General features: G+C 45.5%; 1 protein-coding gene across 1 annotated transcript in view; it reads right to left on the reverse strand.

Moving 5' to 3' along the window:
- Window positions 1-18,100, reverse strand: part of LOC144485604 (uncharacterized) — a 158,567-nt gene that overhangs the window by 62,460 nt on the left and 78,007 nt on the right. The window contains exons 2-3 of the mRNA XM_078203703.1: window positions 3,325-4,104; window positions 3,045-3,240 (exon numbers count right to left, since the gene is read on the reverse strand). Coding sequence (XP_078059829.1) covers window positions 3,045-3,240; window positions 3,325-3,752 — 624 coding nt within the window. The 5' untranslated portion in view covers window positions 3,753-4,104. The remainder of the gene's footprint in view (window positions 1-3,044; window positions 3,241-3,324; window positions 4,105-18,100) is intronic.

Consider the following 18,100-nt stretch of genomic DNA (forward strand, 5'->3'; position numbering starts at 1 on the left):
TCTGGTGTGCCTCCGCACTCAGATAGCGACCTTCCGCCTCCAGGAAAATGGGGTTCAGGGAGTCAATTAACCCTTTCTCCCCTTTTCCCAAACTCTGAAATGATTGCCAGTGATAACTCTTATTGGTGACAGTGGTTAGATTTTATTCAGTATCAATAAGAGCTGACACAGGCTAATGTCTGAGCAGTTGTATCAAAGTGCAGCAGCATTACCATTACACTCTGGGTAGAAGCAGCATCTCCACGGAAATGCTCCCTGCTCTGCCCCAGATGCCATGGCACCAGTCAATGCAATATATAAAACCTCGACTAATCTCTGTGCTCGGGGAATCCCTCCTTATACTTTGTTACATCACAAAGTCTATGGAGACTGATTTAACCCAATCATTGTCCAGCTAACATAACAAAACCTGTCATTGAACCATCTGTATCTGCCCAAGCCACATCAAACTCTAAAACCAATTGTCTTCCCACGCTCCGTCCCTGGTACAGGGAGTCAGCATTCCCATGCCAAGCAGTGAAAACATGGTGGCCTTGACACACTGGTGTCATCTAGGATTCAAGGCCCTCCTGGTTTCTCTGTCCTCTGGGAGCTGTTTATCTCCCTGCTCCCACACAGCAAGTCGTCTGTTCTCAGCTCTGCTGGATTTCTGCTGACGTTTGGCCCCTTTTACACCTTTCAGATCAATAAAACATTTGGTCAATGAAGATCCAAGCCACAATTTCCCATCCTATCACCTGTCAACCATCCTTACCCCGAGCGTAATCACAACAGGAATAAAAACAGGAGAAGTGTAACAATCAAATTCAAAATCAATGCACAGCCAGTTATAGAATCTAATATAATATTCACTAATTAGCAAGAAAACCCAAAGTAGGGGGTCCCCCAGGATTCTTACAGTCCACACCCTGAGGGGGGAGAACTCTCTCTCTGACCCCTCACACAATTTCAATCCGTTATTTTCCAGTTCTGTTCTGGCCCCGCCTGTAACATCGACTCGATCTTTCCTACTACTGAAAGAGCACTGAGAGTCCTTGGTTACTTGTACATAAGGACAGATGCTTCAAGCAACAGATCAAGCATGGATGTAAAAGATTCTCCAGCTCTCTCTTTACCCCTTTCCAACTTGTGGACAGCTCTTACTCAGTATTATTTCTCCCAATCCCTTAATTGTCCCAATCTATAATATTGTACATTTTACTTTAACTTTCCTCACTGTGTGTCCATGTGCAGTGTGTTTAATTGGACCCTGATTGTTTTGAACTCAGTTTCTCTGGAGTGTGTGTCAATGCCTTGATGGTGTCACAATGTTGTCTCAATCCCCTGGCCACATTCACCATTTCGTCTCCTGCTGTGTCTCAAGTCGCTGTGTGTGTTTGGGACCCGCTCTTCACTCCATCTCACCATGACTTTCGGCTTGCTATTTTTCACATGTAACAAATCACATCTGCACACTCACTCCGGTGTCCCAAAATCATGTCACACATTCTTAACTCTCAGATGTGCTCATGAAATGACTAAAATGAGTGTCTGTCTTTCTTGTCTCCCCCTGTGATGGATGTTTCATGGAGTGGCCGGGCTTTCAAATGTGGATTTCCTTAAAACAAAGTTAATGAACAAAGATGTAAATATCACCAAGAGAAAGTGGTCAACTTATTCATCCCATCTACACATTCCAGACTTTTGCTAGAGTGTGGGTGGACACCAGATTGATATATTCCATTCAACCACATCCAAGGGGAGTTATTCCAATTCCCTTATTGTCCTGTTGTGATGTGTTTCTTCCAACTAACCACAGGAGACCCAGGGACATGTTACAATAGTTTATTCATGATTCACGCCTGGAGGGAACAACCCCAGAGTAAGCTCTGGAGGAGCACCCTCCTATGATACAGCTCTCTCAGCTCAAACTCACAGCTCTGACACAGCTCTCGAACAGAGTAATCACAGAGACAGCACTCTAATACAACTCTCAGCTCCAAGTTACAGATACAGACAGCTTACACAGTTATTCAATACACAGAACATTTAAAATTCCAATCTTACCTACGTAGGTTAGTTCTTAAACCTTCACTCAAAAGTTTGTGAGAAAATGGTCCGTTTTTCTAGAAAGTAAACAACCTTGCTGGCAAGCCTCCTGATGTCAGCACCTTGAGGTATTAGCAATTGACCAGCCTGTGATTTTACTCTAATGAGGAGTGGGGGGTGAGAGAGTTAAATCTACCCCCCCCCCCCCCCCCCCCCCGTCCACCAAATCCATTAATCTCTTACAGTCCAAATCTTTAAAACAGAAATTAAACATTCCCATTTGATTTCAGGTATTAACATATTCTGTTAGTTTGTTCTTTATTGTCAATGTCAGGCTGGGGTTGGTCCCCTTGGAGCAAAGGATGTTGAGGGGAGATTTGATAGAGGTGGACAAGATTCTGACAGGTTTAGATAAGGTGGACTAAGAAAAGCTGTTCCCATTAGCTGATGGGACAAGGATGAGGGGGACACAGATTTAAGGGTTTGGGTCAGAGATGTAGGTGGGCGGGGGCGGGGGGGGGGGTTGGTGGACGCGGGATGTGAGGAAGAATATTTTGATGCAGCGAATGGTAATGACCTGAAACTCGCTGCCTACGAGGGAGGAGGAAGTGGAGACAATAAACAATTACAAAGGAAATTGGATGGGCATTTGGAGGGTTTCAAACAGAAATGCTGACTAAATATCTCTGAACTTCCTCACACCCGGTCACTCTGTGATCCGTGTGAAATCTGAAAACAGGGTTTTAGCAGCAAGAATCAAAGAGCATCAGCCCACTGGAGGCAAAATCGTGCGACTGGTTGACCATCTGTGAGAATGAACAAAACGCAGTCCTGGACGTATTTGAGAGCTGAATTGTAACAGCAGAATCCAACCCCTGGAATCACTTGTGAACTCGCTGGTGTCTCAGCAGGCTGGATGAAACTCTGAATCCCTTCTCACACACAGAGCAGGTGAATGGCCTCTCCCCGGTGTAAACTCGCTGGTGTGTCCGCAGGGTGGATGAATCTCTGTATACCTTCCCACATTGAGTGCAGCAGAATGGTCTCTTCCCGGTATGAACTCGCTGGTGTGTATGCAGGTTGCATAACTGAGTGAATCCCTTCCCACACTGAGAGCAGGTGAATGGTTTCTCTCCAGTGTGAACTCGCTGGTGTGTTTGCAGGGCATATAAATCATTGAATCCCTTCCCACATTGAGAGCAGGTGAATGGCCTCACCCCGGTGTGAACTCGCTGATGTACCTGCAGGCTAGATAGCCGAGTGAACTCCTTCTCACATACAGAGCAAGTGAACGGCCTCTCCCCAGTGTGAACTCGCTGGTGTGCCTGCAGGGTGGCTGCATGACCAAATCCCTTCCCACACTGAGAGCAGGTGAACGGTCTCTCCCCAGTGTGAACTCGCTGGTGTGACTGCAGGCTGGATAATTGAGTGTATCCCTTCCCACATACAGTGCAGGTGAATGGCCTCTCCCCAGTGTGAACTCGCTGGTGTGCCTGTAGGGTGGATGCGTGAGCGAATGCCTTCCCACACTGAGAGCAGGTGAACGGCCTCTGCCCAGTGTGAATTCGTTGGTGTCTCTGCAGGGTGGATACAATACTGAATCCCATCCCACACCAAGGGCAAGTGAATGGCCTCTCTCCAGTGTGAATGCGCCGATGAGCTTCGAGATATGATGGGAATCTGTATCTCTTCCCACAGTCTCCACATTTCCACCGTTTCTCCATGGTGCGGGTGTCCTTGTGACTCTCCAGGTTAAACAATCAGTTAAATCTCACACAGAACACGGGTACAGTCTCTCCCCGCTGTGAATGCTGCGATGTATTTTCAGGCTGTGTAACTGGTTAAAGTTCTTTCCACACACAGTGCACTGGAACACTCTCACTCGGCTGTGTGTGTCTCAGTGCATTTCCAGTCACACTGATGTTTAAAATCTTCTGAAGCTGATAGACCGGGCAAACATTTCTCCTTCTAGATTCAGAGCCTGATGATATTCAGGTCCCAAGGAATCGAGTCACTCTGTCAGATCCAGATCTGACATTTTAGATTTCTGTCTGTGATTTCTCCTCATCTAATATCCTGTAATTCAATTTAAGAAAAACATCACAATTCAGGACATGATCAAAATTCAAATCAGTCAATTCTAGTTTCTATGGAACATTCTTTAAAGACACAGTCATGGAGCATTAAACTTGCCGAGCAGGGCTTCTCGTATCAGCACACAGGCAGCTGCTTTGTGAGACTGACAGCAGTACAGACAAGTCCAAGATAAGGGTATCCTGAGAAGAGGGATTCATTATGATGGCTCAGGGATGGCTGATAAGATGGAGGAATTCTCTGATTCTCGTGAACATTCTTTCCTCTCTCATTCCCCAAAAGCTGTGAATCTCCATCCCACACACTCTCCCTCCATTCTCACTCTGCTGTATCTAATATTCACCCTCCCAATTCTCCTGAAGGTGCTGATTGAGGCAGATTGACAGATCCATGCTCACTGCTTCCTGTCCTGGACACAGAGAGCTGGAAATCTCCATGCAGGCTACCAGACAGATATATGTCTATCTGACTGGACTAACAATGTGTGGAATGTACAGACTGGATTCACTTCCTTTCCCTTCAGTCGCCAGGATCCAATGAACTGCACGCTAGGCTTTTAAAAGTGGTTCCTGGAGAGATAATGGAGATTTTTGTTGAAATTTTTCTTAACTTGCTAGATTCCGGGAGAGTATCAGAAGATTGGAAATCAGCCAATGTGATTCCCTTGGTCAAAAAGGGAGAAAGGCAGAAGGCAGGGAACTATAGGCCAGTTAATTTAACATCTATTATTGGCAAGAGGCTGGAGTCAATAATCAAAGAGGAAATAGCTAATCATTTAGGAAAGCTGAATATAATCAACTAAGGCAACATGGTTCTCAGAAAGATAAATCATGTTCGACAAATTTGCTCAATTTCTTTGAGAATGCAAGAGGAAGAGTAGATCGAGTTCAATCTGTAGATGTAGTGTATTTAGATAGGGTGGTACGGTGGCACAGTGGTTAGCACTGTTGCTTCACAGCGCGAGGGATGCAGCTTCAATTTCGGCCTCGGGTGACAGTCTGTGTGGACTTTGCACATTCTCCCCGTGTCTGAGTAGGTTTCCTTCGGGTGCTCTGGTTTCTTCTACATTCCAAAGATATGCTAGTTAGGTTGATTGGCTATGCTAAATTGACCCTTTGTGTTCTAAAATGTGTAGATTAGGGGGATTGTGGGGTAAAAATGTGGGGTTGAGATAGGGCCTCGGAAAGATGCTCTGTTAGAAAGTTGGTGCAGGCTCGATGGGCCAAATGACCCCCTTCTGCAATCTAGGGATTCTATGATTTCCAAAAGGCATTTGTCAAGGCGCCACATAAGAGGCTGGTGCATAAAGTAAAGGCCCATGGAATTGATGGAAGTGGGTTAGCATGGATTGAAAACTGGCCGTCACATAGAAAACAGAGAGTTGGAATAAATGGGTCATTTTCAGAGTGGAAAGATGTAACCAGCGGAGTACCACTTGGATCAGTTCTTGGCCTGCAATTCATGATTCAATTAATGACCTGGAGGAAGGAACAGAATGTAAGGTTTCCAAATGATTCAAAGATAGGTGGAAGGACATGTTGTGATGAGGATATTTTGATTCTGCAGTGGGATATCGATAGATTGTGATGAAAACCTGGCAAATGAAGTTTAATGTGGGGAAGTGGGAGGTCATGTAGAAATCAAAAGGGAGATTATCTACATGGAACGGCACTGCAGGTGAGTGAAGTACAGAGGGATCTGGATGTTCTTGCATATGAATCACAAAATGCTAGCAGGCAGGTCCCACAATAGGTAAGAAGGAAAATGGAATTTTGACCTTTATTGCAAAGGAGTTGGAGTTTAAAAACAGGGGGGTTGTGTTGGTGAGGCCTCACCTGGAATACTGCGTAGTTTTGATTTTACTTAAACAAGGATACAGTAACATTGGATGTTGTCCAAAGGAGATTCACCAGACAAATTCCTGGGTGAGAGGGTTGTCCTATCAAGAGAGAATAAATTGTCTAGGTCTGTATTCCTTGAAGCTTTGAAGACTTTATTGAAATATTAGATCCTGAGGGGGGCTTGACAGGATAGACGGTGAGATATTTTTACAAGTGCGGAAGTCTCGAACAAGCTAAATGGTCGGTCATTTAAAACTGAGGTGCACAGAAATTTCTTCCCCCAGAGGGTGGTGAATGTCTGGAATTCTCTCCCCCACAGGTGGAGGCTGGATCACTATAAGTATTTAAAGTGGAGGTGGATAAATAGTTGATAGATCGAGGGATAGAGGGCTATGGGAAAAGGCTCACAAAAGGAGTTGAAGCCGGCATAGATCAGCCATGAAGGGCCTGCTGGCCACTCCTGCGTCTATTTCTCGTGATCAGTTGCTGCAAATCAACAGTTTCCCCCCAGAATGAAAAAAGGAATGGAAGGGGGGAGTAAAGAAAGTGTTTTACTCACAGATGTTGGAGAGACAGGAGGAAGTTGGAGTCTGTCTGAAGCTCAATCTTCATTCAGAAAGAGAAGCAGCAGCTTTGCTGGGCCGGAATGAGCAGCTGAACAAGCTCATTGTGCAACTTCCGCATTCAGGCAATGGAGGAGCTTTGATTGGCTGGGGGACCAGAATCCTTCCGGTCCTCCAGAATGCCCATTGGCCAGAGCCTGTGAGAGGCAGCGACCGGAGCAGAGTCCTTCCGGTCCTCCGGAGTTCCCATTGGTCAATCCCCCGCAGACAGACAATGAGGGGCGGAGCCCCACGTGGGGGTGGGCGGGACTTTGCCCTCCAGCCGCGCTGAGCTGTTGTCCAATGGGAAAGGCTGGAAGACCCGGACAGACAATGGTCAGTGCGCTGGCTTTGTCCGGGCCCCGCCCCACACCCGCACATGCGCATTCACCCTAAAAACTCGCACATGCGCAATTTTGATTCACTGTCTCTCCAGCTCTGGCCAATGAGAAGAGTTGGAGGACCGGAAGGCCTCAGGTTTTCCAGCCAATCAGAGCGTGGCTTTTTTGCGTGAATGAAGATAGGGCATCAGAGAGGCAGAAACTTCCTCCTGTTCCAACATCTGTGAGTAAAACACTTTGTTTTCTCCACCTTTCCATTTCTTTTCTCATTCTGGGGGAAATTGGGGACTTGCAGCAACTGAAGGGAAAGGAAGTGAATCCAGGGAGGGTGCAGACTCTGGAAAGGTTGGCCCAGGTCTCTCTCTGTTAAAGACATTGACATCCTTTGCTCCCTCAGCTTGACTCATTTATTTGTCTGGCTCAAAGGTCCCTTTCCTAATGTTCACAATTAAAGGGCTGGTTTCCCCAGGAAATATCTGACATTTAAGGGGACTGTAAATTAATATAGATTAGAGATATGTTCAATATTGTCATATGGCAAGATTAGACATGTATGGTTCTGCAGTAATGTACATTTATTATTATTTCTAATCTGTAATATCGTACGGTCGTGTGACATTAGTGTTTCTTTACGAATTTTTAAATCTCAAAATCATGATCCTGCTGTTGTAAATAAACCTTTCAGTTTTTTTTACATTCTGGTACCGGCTTGTCTACAAAGAGTCCTTTATTTGCTCCTTAAGTGGCTTATATAGAGGTTGTTTGTTTTTACTTTGGGATTTGTGGATAAAAAACTGGTTGCAGGTCAGGTGACAGAAGTTCTTTCATTTTCAGTTCTGAGATGCAGTTTAGTTTTAGAAGGGGCATCACGCTGAAAAGAGACGTCTCTCTCGCTTTCTCTCCCCTGTTTTATTTGGAAATTCTGTTGGTTATCTGAAAGCAAGGTCTTGCCTTCCTGAAGAAAATATTCTGCTGTTGATGGGTTAGGCATTATCTTGGTTGTTTTGTTTTGTTTGTAATTGCTAAAAGTTCTTGCTAATTTTCTTACTAAACATGTTAACTATATTCTTAAGTAAACTTTGTGAAAAGGTGGGTCATTTGAATCATACCTGAAGTGAAACATTTCATGCCAAATTCAAGATGTAAAACGTATGATTCAGGCGGGTTCCATAAAACATTTTGGAGTTTCTAACCTGAGCCTTAACATGTAGCTACGTGATATATTTCCAGTAATAGAGTCATTACAGCACAGAAGGAATCCATTGGACCACTCGGGTCAATGCCGACTCACTGTTAGTGTCGAGTGGATCCCATTCTGCAGCACCTACAATTTCATTTCCAAGTTATTGATCATCTCTGCTTGAACACCCTCACAAGTAGTTCAAGATCATGATCAATTATAGCCCCCTGTATCTTAGCCAACTGAAACAATTCTATCCATTAAACACATTTTTAGTCCCGTAATAGAGACATATATCTGTCTGGCCGCCTGCACGGAGATTTCCAGCTCTCTGTGTCCAGGACAGGAAGCAGTGAGCATGGATCTGTCAATCAGCCTCAATCAGCACCTTCAGGAGAATTGGGAGGGTGAATATTAGATACAGCAGAGTGAGAATGGAGGGAGAGTGAGTGGGATGGAGATTCACAGCTTTTGGGGAATGAGAGAGGAAACAATGTTCCATAGAAACTAGAATTGTCTGTTCTGAATTTCTAATCTGTGCTGACAGTGATGACTTTTGTAAACTCCTTTCACAGAATATGAGAAGGTGAGGATTGACAGACAGAAATCTCGAACAAATGTCATGTCAAATTCTGACAGTCATTCAGTTCATCTGGACCTGAATACCATCGACCTTTCAATCGAAAAGGTGAAATATTTTTCTGTTCTGTCTGCTTCAGACTTTTTTTTTGCAGAAATGTGACTGGAAAGATGCCGTGACACACATATACCCGAGTGAGAGTGTTCCAGTGCACTGACTGTGGAAAGAGCTTTAAACAGTTACACAGCCTGAAAATACATCGCAGCATTCACAGTGGGGAGAGACTGTACCCGTGTTCTGTGTGAGATTGAACTGATTGTTTAACCTGGAGAGTCACAAGGACACCCGCACCATGGAGAAACCGTGGAAATGTGGGGAATGTGGGAAGGGATTCAATTACCCATCTCTGCTAGAAACTCATCGCCGCAGTCACACTGGGCAGAGACCATTCACCTGCTCTGATTGTGGGAAAGGGTTTACTCAGTTATCCAGCCTGCAGATACACCAGCGAGTTCACACTGGGGAGAGGCCTTTCACCTGCTCTCAGTGTGGGGAGGGATTCACTCAGTTATCCCACCTGCAGAGACACCAGCGAGTTCACACTGGGGAGAGACCGTTCACCTGCTCTCAGTGTGGGAAGGGATTCAGTCAGTTTTCCAACCTGCAGACACACCAGCGAGTTCACACTGGGGAGAAACCGTTCACCTGCTCTCAATGTGGGGAGGGATTCACTCGGTCATCCCACCTGCGAGTTCACACTGGGGAGAAGCCATTCACCTGCTCTCAGTGTGGGAAGGGTTTCAGAGCTTCATCTGCCCTGCTGAGACACCAACAAGTTCACGAGTGATTCCAGGGATTGGATTCTGCTGTTATTGTTTCTGCTCTCAATTACATCCAGGACTGTATTTTGTTCATTCTCACAGTTGGTCAATGGGGAGGATCGGAGGGTTTCTTTCTGCTGGACTGGCCGGTCTCACAACTTGGCCTCCAGTGGGCTGATGCTCTTTGAGTCTTGTTGCGAATACCTGGTTTTAAATTTCACAAGGATCACAGAGTGACCGGGTGTTCGGAAGTTCAGAGATATTTAGTCAGCATTTTTGTTTGAAACCTCCCAGTGCCCGTCCAATTTCCTTTGTAATTGTTTATTGTCTCCACTTCCTCCACCCTCGTAGGCAGCGAGTTCCAGGTCATTACCATTCGCTGCATCAAAATATTCTTCCTCACATCCCCCCCCCCCCCCCCCCCCCACCCCCATCTCTGACCCAAAACCTTAAATCTGCGCCCCCTCGTCCTTGTCTCATCAGCTAATGAGAACAGCTTTTCTTTGTCCACCTTATCTCAACCTGTCAGAATCTTGTCCACCTCTATCAAATCTCCCCTCAACCTCCTTTGCTCCAAGGGGAACAACCCCAGCCTGACATTGACAATAAAGAACAAACTAACAGAATATGTTAATACCTGAAATCAAATGGAATGTTTAATTTCTGTTTGAAAGAGATTGGCGGCACGGTAGCACAGTGGTTAGCACTGCTGCTTCACAGCTCCAGGGACCTGGGTTCAATTCCCGGCTTGGGTCACTGTCTGTGCGGAGTTTGCACATTCTCCCCGTGTCTGCGTGGGTTTCCTCCGGGTGCTCCGGTTTCTTCCCACAGTCCAAAGATGTGCGGGTTAGGTTGATTGGCCATGCTAAAATTGCCCCTTAGTGTCCTGGGATGCGTAGATTGGAGGGATTAGTGGGTACAATATGTAGGGATATGGGGGTAGGGCCTGGGTGGGATTGTGGTCGATGCAAACTCGATGGGCTGAATGGCCTCTTTCTGTACTGTAGGATTTCCATGATTTCTATGATTTCTATGATTGTGAATATATTGTCCTGGACAATAAAGGAATTTGAACAATTCATCTTGGGTGTGGTTGAATGGAATATATCAATCTGGTATCCACCTACAGTTCAATGAAAATCTGGAATGTGTAGCTGGAAATCCCTCCCTAACAGCACTGTGGGTGTACTTACACCTCAGGCATTGTAGCAGTTCAGGAAGGCAGTGTTGGGGTTGACCACGGCCGAGGCAGCTACATACAGCCACATATTCTGTTATAATTGAAGGACTGCAGATTGAATGTGAGGCATTGTGGGACTGGACTATCTTAACCACATTCCTGTGACTGCTCAGTTTCTGCAATCACGGACTGATGGGGGGTGATATAGAATTCCTAGTATGAGACCCTTCATTTCATTTTTACTAAAATAAATTGACTAAGTTAAGGTAATTATAAAGTGCCTTACTGTATATGTACTGAGAATTCACAATGTGCCTGGAACAAAATATGCAAAGGTATGAAATGTGAAAAGAAATATGAAAATATAAAAAGGAAGAGGGAAGCTTATCTAGGGATGAGGAAACAAGGTTCAGATGGCTCGATTGAGGGTTACAAGTTAGCAAGGAACAAGCTGAAAAAGGGGCTTAGGAGAGCTAGGAGGGGACATGAGAAGTCCTTGGCGGGTCGGATCAAGGAAAACCCCAAGGCTTTTTACTCTTATGTGAGGAATAAAAGAATGACCAGGGTGAGGTTAGGGCCGGTCAAGGACAGTCGTGGGAACTTGTGTATGGAGTCAGTAGAGATAGGCGAGGTGATGAATGAATACTTTTCTTCAGTGTTCACCAAGGAGAGGGGCCATGTTTTTGAGGAAGAGAAGGTGTTACAGGCTAATAGGCTGGAGGAAATAGATGTTCGGAGGGAGGATGTCCTGGCAGTTTTGAATAAACTGAAGGTCGATAAGTCCCCTGGGCCTGATGAAATATATCCTAGGATTCTTTGGGAGGCAAGGGATGAGATTGCAGAGACTTTGGCTTTGATCTTTGGGTCCTCACTGTCCACGGGGATGGTGCCAGAGAATTGGAGAGTTGGGAATGTTGTTCCTCTGTTTAAGAAAGGGAATAGAAATTACCCTGGTAATTATAGACCGGTTAGTCTTACTTCGGTGGTTGGTAAATTGATGAAAGAGGTCCTTAGGGATGGGATTTACGACCATTTAGAAAGATGCGGATTAATCCGAGATAGTCAGTACGGATTCGTGAAGGGCAAGTCGTGCCTCACAAATTTGGTAGAATCTTTTGAAGAGGTAACTAAGTGTGTTGATGAAGGTAGGGCAGTTGATGTCATATACATGGATTTTACTAAGGCGTTTGATAAGGTCCCCCATGGTCGGCTTATGATGAAAGTGAGGAGGTGTGGGATAGAGGGAAAGTTGGCCGATTGGATAAGTAACTGGCTGTCTGATCGAAGACAGAGGGTGGTGGTGGATGGAAAATTTTTGGATTGGAGGCAGGTTGCTAGCGGAGTACCACAGGGACCAGTGCTTGGTCCTCTGCTCTTTGTGATTTTTATTAATGACTTAGAGGAGGGGGCTGAAGGGTGGATCAGTAAATTTGCTGATGACACCAAGATTGGTGGAGTAGTGGATGAGGTGGAGGGCTGTTGTAGGCTGCAAAGAGACATAGATAGGATGCAAAGCTGGGCTGAAAAATGGCAAATGGAGTTTAACCCTGATAAATGTGAGGTGATTCATTTTGGTAGAACTAATTTACATGTGGATTACAGAGTCAAAGGTAGGGTTCTGAAGACTGTGGAGGAACAGAGAGATCTTGGGGTCCATATCCACAGATCTCTAAAGGTTGCCACTCAAGTGGATAGAGCTCTGAAGAAGGCCTATAGTGTGTTAGCTTTTATTAACAAGGGGTTGGAGTTTAAGAGCCGTGGGGTTATGCTGCAACTGTACACGACCTTGGTGAGACCACATTTGGAATATTGTGTGCAGTTCTGGTCACCTCACTCTAAGAAGGATGTGGAAGCGCTGGAAAGAGTGCAGAGGAGATTTACCAGGATGCTGCCTGGTTTGGAGGGTAGGTCATATGAGGAAAGGTTGAGGGAGCTAGGGCTGTTCTCTCTGTAGCGGAGGAGGCTGAAGGGAGACTTAATAGAGGTTTATAAAATGATGAAGGGGATAGATAGAGTGAACGTTCAAAGACTATTTCCTCGGGTGGATGGAGCTATTACAAGGGGGCATAACTATAGGGTTCGTGGTGGGAGATATAGGAAGGATATCAGAGGTAGGTTCTTTACGCAGAGAGTGGTTGGGGTGTGGAATGGACTGCCTGCAGTGATAGTGGAGTCAGACACTTTAGGAACATTTAAGCGGTTATTGGATAGGCACATGGAGCACGCCAGCATGATAGGGAGTGGGATAGCTTGATCTTGGTTTCAGATAAAGCTCGGCACAACATCGTGGGCCGAAGGGCCTGTTCTGTGCTGTACTGTTCTATGTTCTATTATAAACTGAATAACCACAAATTAACCAAGTATTATAAGCTTAAACTGTATTTTCAATATATATATATTGTGTCTTGGCCAACTTCGTTCCGAATGCAGCATGATGGGAAATAGTGGTGGACAGGCTGAATTCTTTGAATACAATGGAGCACAGAAAGGCAGCTTCTGGATATGCAAAAGGCAAGTTTAATGGCCTGGTATTTAAGGGAGTAAATCCGTTCATGGGTAGCGAGGCTGGAGCAGTCTCTCAAGCTGATAAAGGAGGCCCTGGTTTCAGCGAAAGAGTGACTCCTTTCACCAATTAAAATTCGCAGGTGTTAGTTATGGCCTTGGTTACTGGAATGACATGGGTTCGGTTTCCTCGGTAAAGGGGAAGGAACCTACATGGGCAATAAGCGAATAATCTCCTATTCCTGTTGACAGGTGGAACGTAATTGGCTCAGATAATAATGGGTAATATTGTGATTGGGCCTTCCAGTCTGATTGACAAGACTGGGTGGGATTTTGAAATGTTGAGAATAATATAATAATTTTACCTTGCAATATTAGCTCAGTGAGGACATTGACTGTGTCTCTCTCTTGATGCATGCATTTGCAAATAAATTCCTTTTCGTTCTTTAACTATATGCTGTCTTTCGCAGCCTCTGTATTGGTTGAGAGAGGTTCAGCGAAATGCAGAGCACCCCAGGGGGACACCTGAGAAAATTCTTCTTACACCCTGAATTTCGGGTTGTTAATAGAATGGATGAGGATTCCAGATGAGCTAAGACTGGGGTGGAGTCGGGTGCTGTTACTGGGGTGGAAATGGGCGGGTCTTGCCGATGATCTGGATATGTGGCTGGAAGCTCAACTCGGGGTGAAATATTTCACCCTGGTTGTGAACAGCTTGGTTCAGCCTCAGACACTTGGCAAGAAGAGGGATAGAGTTGCTGGCGAGGGAATGGAATTTGTAGTGGGGATTGAAGACAATAGGTTCAGTCGTACCAGTGTTTATATGAAAGAAATTTCTGTTCTTTCAATACTAGAAGTGAGATAAGTCAGGATGATGTGTGAGTTGGAGGAACCTGGAGGTGATGGTGATCACATCTATCTGCTATCCTGATCCTTCTCAGTGGTGGAGGTTGAGGGTTTGGGAGATTCTGTCAAAGTTATCGTCAAGTTGTAGATGTATAAAATCCCTCGCCTTCACCCCCGGCCTCTCCTATTTCTCTCCTAACTCCTCCCACAGTGCCCAGAGTCTTGTGTAGACCCAGACCAAGTGGCAGGTTTCTTTCCCTCAAGGACATCAGCAAACAAGTTGGGTTTTTATGACAATCCAATCGCTCGTGCCGGCCCCACAAATGACCAGATTCATTCAGCTCAATTTCACAACCCGTCTTTGTGTTTTTGTGGGTTCTTTTTCACTCACTTTTTTCAATTTCACAGGTTTTACAAGAGGAAGATTTGCAGTTGAGAAACTGAAACAAAACATGATATCAGAACCTGAAGGAATCGGCCAATTTATTGTAACCTGAATATCATTGTGTTTTGAACATGGAAGAAAAAAGCACCGTTCACAGTGGAGAGAAACTGTACACGTGTTCTGTTTGTGGACAAGACTTCAACCAATCATCTGGCCTTTCGGAACATAATTGCAGTGACAACAGGAAGATGGCATGGAAGTGTGAGGATTGTGGGAAGGAATTCAATTACCCATCCCTGCTGGAAATTCATCGACGCAGTCACACTGGTGAGAGCCCATTCATCTGCTCTCAGTGTGGGAAGGGATTCACTCAGTTATCCAGCTTACATATACATCAGAGGACTCATGCTGAGGAGAGGCCGTTCACCTGCTCCCAATGTGGGAAGGGATTCAATCAGTCATCCAACCTAGCAATACACCAGTGAGTTCACACTGGGGAGAAACCGTTCACCTGCTCTGAATGTGGGAAGGGATTTGCTCACTCATCCACTCTGCTGATACACCAGCGAACTCATACTCATAGAATCATAGAAACCCTACAGTACAGAAGGCGGCCACTCGGCCCATTGAGTCTGCACCAACAATAATCCCACCCAGGCCGTATCCCCACAACCCCACACATTTACCCCACTAATACCTCTAACCTACACATCCCGGGGCACTAAGGGGCAATTTAGCATGGCCAATGCCCTAACCTGCACATCTTTGGACTGTGGGCGGAAACCGGAGCACCTGGAGGAAACCACACAGACACGGGGAGAATGTGCAAACTCCACACAGACAGTGACCCGAGCCGGGAATCAAACCCAGGCCCCTGAAACTGTGAGGCAGCAGTGCTAACCACTGTGCTACTGTGCTGCGCCTCAGGAGAGGCCATTCACTTGCTCCCAGTGTGGGAAGGGATTTGCTGACTCATCTACTTTGTTGAAACACCAGCGAGTTCACACTGGGGAGAGGCCATTCATCTGTTCCCAGTGTGGAAAGGGATTTGCTCAGTCAGCCACCTTGTTCACACACCAGCGAATTCACATTAGGGAGAGGCCATTCACCTGCTCTGTGTGTGGGAAGGGATTCAATTAGTCATCTAAACTAGCAATACATCATTGAGTTCACACTGGGGAGAGGCCGTTCACCTGCTTGCAGTGTGGGAAGGGATATGTTACCTCATCGAATCTTGTGACACACCAGGGAATTCACAAGTAACTATTGTGATTGGATTTCAAATTAGGGAGAAACTGTGAAACTGTGGAGACTGAGGAGAGTTTCAGTTACCTGTCAGAGCTGGAAGCTCATCAGGACTTTTTGTTGATCAAGGGTTTCCACAAGCTGCTCTGAGACTTGTCTTCTCTCTGGAAGTTTCAAGGCACTCTATACTCATTATAGCAAGTATATTTATGGTTGCTAACTATTTAAAGTGGCATTTACATTGGTAAGAGGAATGTTGCTTATTTGGAACTGAAATCATAGAATCATAGAAACCCTACAGTGCAGAAAGAGGCCATTTGGCCCATCGAGTCTGCACCGACCACAATCCCACCCAGGCCCTATCCCCATATCCCTACGTATTTACCCACTAATCCCTCTAACCTACGCATCTCAGAACACTAAGGGGCAATTTCAGCATGGCCAATCAACCTAACCCGTACATCTTTGGACTGTGGGAGGAAACCGGAGCACCCGGAGGAAACCCACGCAGACACGAAGAGAATGGCAAACTCCACACAGGCAGTGACCCAAGCCGGGAATCGAACCCAGGTCCCTGGAGCTGTGAAGCAACAGTGCTAACCACTGTGCTACCGAGTTAGAAATTAAATTAAAGTTATTTCCATTCACTTTTAAATATTGTTCAAATGTTAGCACTGATGCCTAACAGCGCCAGGGACCTGGGTTCAATTCCGGTCTCAGGTCACTATCTGTGTGGAGTTTGCACATTCTCCCCGTGTCTGCATGGGTTTCCTCCGGTTGCTCCGGTTTTCTCCCACAGTCCAAAGATGTGCAGGTTAGGTTGATTGGCTATGCTAAATTAACCCTCGTGTCGGGGGATTAGCAGGGTAAATATGAGAGGTTAAGAGAATAGGGCCTGGGTGGGATTGTGGTCGGTGCAGACTCGATGGGCTGAATGGCCTCCTTCTGCACTGTAGGATTCTATGATTCTATGTTAATAGTCAAGCTGCTTCATTTGTTGGAATTATATTTAAACTTTCATTCAATAAAGTTTGTTTTACCATAAAAGATCCCTAATTTGTCAGTGGAATTACCCCTGGAGTGAAGCATCCTATCCTCACACTTATGCCAAAATAGAAAAATTGTTGGGGTCTACTCTGATTTCCTCATGTAATTTAGAGGTTCTGGTCCAGGACCCTAACAGAAAGGATTCACTCAATCATCCACAGTGCAAACACTCTGGTTTCACACTGGGGAGAGACCTTACAAATGCCCAGACTGCGGGAACTGCTATAAAAGTTGTGGAGAGCTGATGTCTCATCAGCGTATTCACACTGATGAGAGACATTCAGGTGCTTTTACTGTGAGCCTGGGTTCAGGAGATCATCTCAACTCACTGTACACCAGTGAGTTCACACTGGGGAGAGACCGGGGTCCTGATGGACTTATTCCTAGAATCTTAAATCAGGCTATTGAGATGAAAGCAAAATTCCGTGGGTGCTAATAATCTGAAAAAAACCTCAGAAAATGTTGGAAAAACTCAGCAGGTCTGGCAGCATTGGTGGAGAGAGAAACAGAGTTAACATTCGAGTCCGAATGCCTGTTCTTTAGTTGAAGAGGGGTAGAAATGGTGAGTAAGATAGTTATGTCAGTGTCACTATCAGTTCAGGACACAAATTCAGAACAGACAATTCCAATCCTTCACCCAAACATGTGGTTCAGTAAAACTAAAAGACCAAAATCAGCAACAAAGTCCCAATAGAATCTCCCTCTCCAGGGCCACCTGGGCACAGACAAGACAGAAGATAAGTCGGCAGCCAGAGTGACCCCTGCCTCCCCATTCAGCCCCACCCATCCTGGATCTACAGATTACTGCTTAACCAAGGTCTCGAGCAGATCCAGAAGATCCTCCCATTCACCCACCCACACCCACATTTTACAGCCTTTCAGACTCCTCATTTAGTTCAACAGTTTCAGAGAGTAAACTCTCTTTACTCTGAGAGTAAACTCTCAATTGGGCCAGTGGGCTGATGAATGGTAGATGGAGTTTAATTTAGACAAATGCGAGGTGATGCATTTTGGTAGATTGAACCAGGGCAGGACTTACTCAGTTAATGGTAGGGTGTTGGGGAGAGTTACAGAACAAAGAGACCTAGGGGTACAGGTTCATAGCTCCTTGAAAGTGAAGTCACAGGTGGACAGAGTGGTGAAGAAGGCATTCAGCATGCTTAGTTTCATTGGTCAGAACATTGAATACAGGAGTTGGGATGTCTTACTGAAGTTGTACAAGACATTGGTAAGACCACATTTGGGATAGTATGTACAGTTCTGGTCATCCTATTGTAGAAAGGATATTATTAAACTAGAAAGAGCGCAGAAGAGATTTACTAGGATGCTACCGGGACTTGATGGATTGAGTTATAAGGAGAGGCTGGACAGACTGGGACTTTTTTCTCTGAAGCATAGAAGGCTGAGG

The sequence above is a fragment of the Mustelus asterias genome, unplaced genomic scaffold, assembly GCF_964213995.1.
Source record: "Mustelus asterias unplaced genomic scaffold, sMusAst1.hap1.1 HAP1_SCAFFOLD_201, whole genome shotgun sequence".
In the NCBI taxonomy this organism is placed as follows: domain Eukaryota; kingdom Metazoa; phylum Chordata; class Chondrichthyes; order Carcharhiniformes; family Triakidae; genus Mustelus; species Mustelus asterias.